This window comes from Hakea prostrata, chromosome 3 (genome assembly GCF_041222555.1).
Source record: "Hakea prostrata isolate BN-2017 chromosome 3, UWA_Hpros_2, whole genome shotgun sequence".
Classification (NCBI taxonomy): Eukaryota; Viridiplantae; Streptophyta; class Magnoliopsida; order Proteales; family Proteaceae; genus Hakea; species Hakea prostrata.
The window spans coordinates 17,033,071-17,040,637 of record NC_142602.1 but is presented as its reverse complement, the minus strand read 5'-3'; the positions used below and the strand labels follow the sequence as shown (position 1 = coordinate 17,040,637).

Here is a 7,567-nt window from a genome sequence, read left to right as displayed (position 1 = left end):
TTAACCCAGAATGATCGATGTGAGCAAGGCTAACAAAGAAACCATCATCAGTTGAGATGAGTACTGTGTGTTTGCAGCATTACCGGGAAGTCTAGGGAACTCATCAGGTAGAGGCATTACGCATTCATCACCATTAAAAAGGATTTTCCTAGGGAAGGCCCACCCTTCATCAAATGTGAAAATTCCTCGTTCCTTGGTCATTAGCATCTCACTTTGAACATTTCCTTCTTGTATTAACATTTCATTATAGTATTTGACACCCCAAAACACTCCTGTGTCATCTGCAAACAATATAAACCAGATCAGTAAGTTGCTCTGGAAACTATGACTTCTCCATTATCCTTAGAACATGGAACCATGAAGGGTATAAAAATGTAAATTTAAAGTAACAGAAGGAACCCTGACAGAATAGAAAGCAAAGCTAGTAATTACAGTGATAGTGAACTTACTGACTGGGAACTGATTCAGATCTTGATATTCAAAGCTGAAAATCTGATTTATGCTTCTCAAATTGGGGTGCTGAAGGGCCATGGTCCACATGCTGTAGTTTTTAAGAAAGCTGAAGTTCTCTATTGTCATCTTAACTCTCCAGTATTTTTTGTAACTTTGTTTCACATGCCAGTGAATCCTAACTGGACACATATGTCTTGTACATCTCACTACTGATCCATTAATCTCTTTATTTGTTGAAGGCAGGCTCAAGAATGACTCTCTGTTGCTGTAATTTACCAATGGATCGAAAGTGGAAAAAACATAAGAAGAAAAAGAAGAAGGAATGCATTTAGGAAATAAGGATGAGATGAGTGTATTTACTCGAAGCATTTTGAGGCTTGGATTCCCCTGCAACCACAGCTACACCTGGGACAGGCAGTAATGCTCTCCTGGTAGAAAGCAGATAAAGATACACAGCAGGTTGGACTCAATGATGCCCTGAACGCAGAATAGGTACATGTTACATTCCATGTTGCTGCAGTACACATTTCCAAATTATCAGAACACCTAAAAACAGTTCCCCAAGATAGAATTAACTGAAAATCAATGTGTTGAAGATTCTGCAGTTGGAATTTTTTGAATGGAGCTTTATAATATAACCCAGCAGGGACTATTTAACAATAATACTAGATGTCTGGAAAATGTATAGCTTAGATCTTGTATCAAGTATGTGACTATATATTAGGTTTATTCTAAGCAATATGTGAGCTTCAACACATTGGACCAATGCAATGCCATTAGGTTTGAGATGGGCCAAACCGATCCATATTGTAGAAGTGGACTAGGGTTTGGGACTACTATTATAAATAACTATGATGAAGCCAAACCGATCCATTGTAGAAGTAGACTAGGGTTTGGGAGTAAAAAACTATGATGAAGTCCCTCCAAATACTCAAGTCCTTTTGTTATCTTCTCTCTTGACAACAAAGAGGTATAATAGAAAAGACGAGAAGATTGGAGAAGACTTTGTTACTCTGCAGATTTGGCATTCAAGGTTTGAATTAATCTTTTTAAACATACATCTGGTGTAAGGTACGTTCAATACTTGCTAAATATCATATTGTATTCCACTTCTTGCATGGTTTTTAATTGATTACGGTTTTCCTACCCTAGATGTTCTAACAGCATGGCCTCAAACAGAACTGATTTGTAGGCAATAATCCATGTAACTAGCCCTATTTGGTTAAGACAAGACTTCTTGCTGTTATATTAAAGTCAGGGAAATGAACTAAGAAAAGAGCAATAACAGAAATTACTTAGTTCATCACTTACAGAGAGCACGCGTGACCCGACGGCCATTTGTAGTGAATCTGGTTGCAGGGACATCAATAGCATTAGAACAAGTATAACCCGGAATGCCGAGGGTGAAGTTCTCAGGCTTTGCTTCATCTAAATTGTTGTAAGCGACCATACCAACAGTCATTTGGAAAGAAGCTCCATAGGTAGAAGGTTCGACTAGCGGAGAAGATAAAACACCTCCCTTGCAGCAGTTTGTAGTTTGCATGTTGTAAGGTACCCCTGGAAGAAGGTCTATAATGGTGGGTGTCTTCATGCACGAGTGAGGTAGGGTGTCTGCACCTTTCACCCTTGTACAGTTCCCTTGATCAACAGCTTCAGCACCATTCATGTGCCATATTATCTCGTCCTTTAACCATGACCAACTTAACTTCCAACCAGGAGCTTCAATGTTTCTGAACAATTGGTAATTGTAAATGGACACTCTTGCCTGCAGATTTCAAAACAAAATAAGAAAAAGAATGTTTATTATATAATTTTTTTCAAATGTTGGGTAGCTAAGCCACGGAAGCCCAGGGCTGCTAGATTAAAATGGGTGCACCCAGATCAGAAGTCTTTCACTGAAATATTATATTTTGTGAAACCTGTCTCTTAAAAGTATTCTGGGTTTGATCAATTCAAAGGATGTTATTTTAGCCTTATGTATCGGGAGGTTAGAGCCACAAGAGAAAAGCTTCATAATTTACCCAAAAATAAATAAGAAATAAAGAAAGAGGAATAAAGATCCTTCATTCTCTCTTCAGGCGAAACAGGAACTCAGAAATTTTATGGGTTTTTTGCATGTAAATCTAACAGAATGACCTGATCAAGATTAACCTAGTTCTTTCTTCTGCTATCAAATTTTCAGGGTGTTGAAAAAAAATAAAGCCTGTAGGGATCTGAAACTTGCTCTTTAAATTGACAAAAGAAAGTCTTTAGAAAAATCTAGTCATACAAATTACACAGCCTTCTCTCTACTCTTCTTCTCAACTTGAATTATTTTTTTATAACTAATGAAAATATTGAAAATGATGAATAAAGATACCTCGTACTTGTCCTGATTCCATTGTAGAATGTCCCATTTGATCGTGACGTTTCCTTCTGGGTCCAATGGATTATACCCATCTGCTCAATAATCAAGATTATTTCATTAAAATATCACTGGAGAAAGAAAGAAAGAAAGATTTCACGAAAAACAAAAATGAAAAAGAAAGAAAGAAAGAGAGTGATCTAACCTGTGCAGAGTATAAAGGTCAAGAGAAACAACAGACGGGTGGAACTGGAGATCAAACCAAAATGGAAGGATTTGGAGAACAAACCCATGTACATTAAACGTAGAAAAATGGGTTTTTCAGAATGACCAGACATCCTTCTCACCATTTTGTCTCTCGGTATTTCTGAATCTCTGGTTCAGCTCTCTCTTTCTCTACCCGCAGTGATATTAGTGGGTTATGTTGTACAGTGCTTGACTCAGGAGAATCCGAGAGAGATGCCGATGAAGATGAAGGGGAAGATAAACAAAATACAATAAATCTTTTCTCTCTCTCTCTCTCTCTCTTTCTAAAATCTCGTCGAAAACAAAGAGAAAAAAGGAAACCCATAATAAATAGAGAAATTAAATGGGAAATGAATAAGAGTGAGCTGTTGGAGTCTCCAAAAGAGGAAAATCATCTCCAGATTTGAAGTTCGCTAGCTATTGGCATCACTCCTTCCTAGTTTTCCTCTTCACGCGTTTCATTCCCCGGGCACCATTGTCTTGCCGTTTCATTATCTTTGAATATCACTGTCTGAAGCGGTTCATAGACCCGGTGTTACCGTTGCATGTCTCAAAGGCTCCTCCATGCTCACCAATCTGGTTTGGCTTACAAGAATCTACTCAATTATATTATACCCTAATAAGTTTCATTTATGTTTTTATTGTGACCCTAATGATCCTTGTACCTAATTTTGAAGATGAACCCGCACCCATAAATTTTAATAGATGTATAGTTCGGGGCTCATTGATTGACTGGTTTATCCGATTGACATCTATAACTCATATTCGTCTATGAGGTCATCGAAAGATTTATAATTCTTCGACTAGGGCTTTGTGTGCTAGCAGGAGCAGAGTCAGGATTGAATATTGGGGGAGCCGAATAATGAGTTTGGATCACCTCTCCGTCGGACAAGCACTAATATATCTTTCCACCATACATATTATGTTGAGAGATCTTCATTCTTTGCTTTTTTGACACATTAGAAACTAAAAAGTTTTTCTTCTTCTGTAAGAGAAAATACAGGTTAGGTGAAGAGTCTTTCTTCATGAATGTAACAGTTGGATTCAATCAGTTGCATGGGGAAGAGGATATTGACCATCATAAATGAGAGAATATTTCAAAATCAAAGTCATCTTCAAGTGTTTGAGATTTGCCATCGATAGAACAAATTTGTTTACTAGAAATGAATGATGGGTAACCTTAAAAGGAAGGAAATTTTTCCTATCCTCACCATCTCTTTAATTTATATATGAGTTCAAAACATTATTGTAAACCAGCACTTTGTAATCTCCTGCAGGTTTGAAAGCTTTTGTCTCCTAATAAAGTTAATTAATTTACTTTCAATCCAAAAAAAATTATCCTTGGGATCAAACCCTTCAGCTTCAAGTCAAGCATTTTGTTAGATGTTTTCATATCAAATGTTAATTTGTAATTTTGTGGGAAATATTAAAATAAGAAAAATATTATTGACATCCTGCAAAAAGCATTCACACATCAAAATTATGTCAAATTGACATAGACTGATAAACACCCAAAGATATATATATTACTTCAAATTGCATATTCGTACAAACTATTTGTATTTTCAGTTAAGTCATGGTTAAACAATTTAATTTCAAAATTACCCCTATGTTATAGCGAGTTATGAAAATAAAAAACATAAAAGATAAATAAATAAAATAGACCATATTGTAAAATGGTCACTTTATTTCTTATCCAGAAAAAAGAAAAATTTTAGAGACACCAAAAAATAAGCAGAGAGACTCCCAAATATCTCTTAACTTTGCACATTGATACAAATTTCATTAAGCTATGGTTAGACAATCTTATAATTTCTAAATTGGTTTTAATTTCTTGTGATTTTATAGTATCGCTTTTAACCTCTTACTTACATTTGTGGAAAATTTTTCTTTATTATTATACTATATACTATTATTATAAAAGTATGAATTCAAGGGATACGGCTACATTTTGTTCCCTCCAATACTCTTTTGTATTCAATCAATTATATATTTTTATTATTAATAAATAATGTCTATAACGGTCAAAATGAGAAATAAAAAACATAATATTCTAAATGTTTTATTTTTCTTATGAATCTATTATGTAAGCAATGGAATGTGGATCAAATAGCATGTTTTCACATTGCCTTCTTTTTTCTTTTTTATTTCTTTCTTTTTTGTGTGTATGGGTTAAATTTCTCCATCATCTTAGACTCATAGGTAGACGAGTCAAAAAAAATCCTATCAATCCAAATTGGCCTAAAAGAAAGACCGACTCGACTAGGGCCATTGACGCCTTATTGATAGAAAATATAATTATCAAAATCAAAATGTATAATGAGTAAAAGTTAAAGATATGCAAAGAATCTTATGAATAAAGTAAATCTTGAACATTAAAAAAACATAAGACACTTCAATCACATCATTTTTTTTTAAATCATAGTTGTTCATTCAATCAACAAGTCTTCCTTAACTTTTTTTGTACTCTATAGTATATATCATATTAATTTATAAAGCATGATTAGACAAATAGAAATTTTGAAATATAATAATGTTGGATTGTGATGAGAAAAACGTTTAAAGATTATCACTATCACCCAATGAAATGAAAGAACTCAACTATCAAAGCCATTATTGTTTCAAAACAATAAAGAAACATAAATCTTCACGTGAGTTAATTACAGATGAAGAAAGAGCAACAGAGAACCAAAGACAGTAGATATTAATATGGGCTTGATGTTATTGGAGAGAAAATGATGAAATTGGATGCAAGGAAACAAAAGTTAGTGGAGAAATTAATTTTTCAGACCTCAAATCTCTTAGAATAGCAGATGAAATCAGACCAACCAATTGAAAATTCCTAGAAAGGAAAGATAATAAATGAAAATTTCAATGTAATTTTTCCATATTATTATTATCATTTTATAAACCTATGTATGGTCTGATCCAACCAGGTTCAGGGTTAAAAAGGAAAACCAAACCAACCCCACCTCAATCTACAAAAGCCACAACAGTAACTTTTGTTCCGACTAAATGAGGTCGGTTATTTGGATTTTTACTTTCCAATTAGTTTGGTTCGTGATCAACAACAACAATAAGCCTTGTCCCAACTAAATGGGGTCGGCTACATGATTTCTTGCCTTCCAATCAGTTCTGTTCGAGGTCATGCTAGATACAAGGCCTAAGCTATACATATCATTTATCACCACTTCTCTTAAGGTTATCTTAGGTCTACCCCTAGCTCTTCTAGTTCATTCAATATGGATTATATCACTTCTCCGTACAGGGGCATTTATAGGTCTCCGTTGAACGTGGTCGTACCACCTCAAACGACTTTTTCAAAACTTATCACTTATAGGAGCAACTCCAAGACCAACTCTAATATGATCATTTATTATCTTATCCATCATAGTTTTGCCACTCATTCATCTTAGCATCCTCATTTCTGTTACACTGAGTTTATCTATATGATTCTTTTTAACAGCCCAACACTCTGCATCGTACATCATAGCTGGTCGAACAACGGTCCTATAAAATTTTCCTTTAAGCTTTAATGGAATACGCCGATCACATAAGACCCCGGACGCACCTCTCCACTTCATCCACCATATTTTAATTCTTTAGGAAACATCCTCCTCTAAATCACCTCTTTTACTTATGATTGAACCTAAGTACTTAAAACAATCACTCTGAGGAATCTCTTTATCGTCAAGTATCACCACCTCATCATCTGCCCGATCATGACTAAAGTTACAAACTAGATATTCTGTCTTTGATCTACTAAGTTTAAAGCCTTTGGACTTTAAAGCTACTCTCCATGATTCTAATTTGGTATTAATCCCCACTTGGGTCTCATCAATTAACACAATATCATTTGCAAAAAGCATACACCAGGGGACCTCATCTTGAATGTCTTTGGTTAATTCATCAATTACCAGTGCAAATAGATATGAGCTTAAAGCTGGCCCTTGATGTAGCCCAACTGTTATCGGGAATTCATTACTTTGTCCCCCCACTGTTCTAACACTAGTCACCAAACCATCATATATATCCTTAACTATATCTATATATTTACTTGCAAAACTTATTTTCTCTAGTACTTGCCAAATTAACGCTCTAACGACTCTATCATAAGTTTTTTCTAGGTCAATAAATACCATATGAAAGTCTTTCCTACATTTCCATAAGTCTCCTAATTAGGTAAATAGCCTCCGTTGTAGATCTTCCCGGCATAAACCCAAATTAGTTCTTTGTAACTGTAGTTAAGTGTCTCAAACGGGTTTCAATTATTCTCTCCCATAAGTTTGGTTCGTGATCATATTATATATAGTCTAAATTATGTGTATTATTTTAAATAAATTACACAGCACCCGCTATATTTGGGGCAAAACTCTTGACCATCCATTATTGCCTAATAAATTACATGACACCCACATGTAAATTACAAGTTATCCACACTTAACATTGCTATTAAAGTAAATTATAAAATTTTCTAAATGCCTTTATTTTTATTTAAAACATTCAAAATGATTCTTTCACGAT

The 7,567-nt window shown here is 34.6% G+C and overlaps 1 protein-coding gene across 1 annotated transcript; it reads right to left on the bottom strand.

The window, feature by feature from the left end:
* Nucleotides 1-3,147, bottom strand: LOC149021265 (COBRA-like protein 1). The gene is made up of 6 exons (XM_089147433.1): nucleotides 3,003-3,147; nucleotides 2,813-2,892; nucleotides 1,765-2,218; nucleotides 814-967; nucleotides 450-718; nucleotides 1-281 (listed from the first exon to the last, which is right to left on the bottom strand). Exons 1-6 carry the CDS (start codon nucleotides 3,145-3,147, stop codon nucleotides 1-3), a joined length of 1,383 nt encoding a protein of 460 aa, XP_089003559.1.
* Nucleotides 3,148-7,567: the final 4,420 nt, after the last annotated feature.

Bases quoted from the DNA above. Each gene is read 5' to 3' on its own strand.
- LOC149021265 (XM_089147433.1), bottom strand. From the start codon at position 3,147: ATGGTGAGAAGGATGTCTGGTCATTCTGAAAAACCCATTTTTCTACGT. The intron at 2,219-2,812 runs GTATCTTTATTC...TGAAATCTGCAG, and splicing joins GGAATCAGGACAAGTACGAG to GCAAGAGTGTCCATTTACAA. The intron at 719-813 runs GTAAATACACTC...GGTAAATTACAG, and splicing joins CAAGCCTCAAAATGCTTCGA to CAACAGAGAGTCATTCTTGA.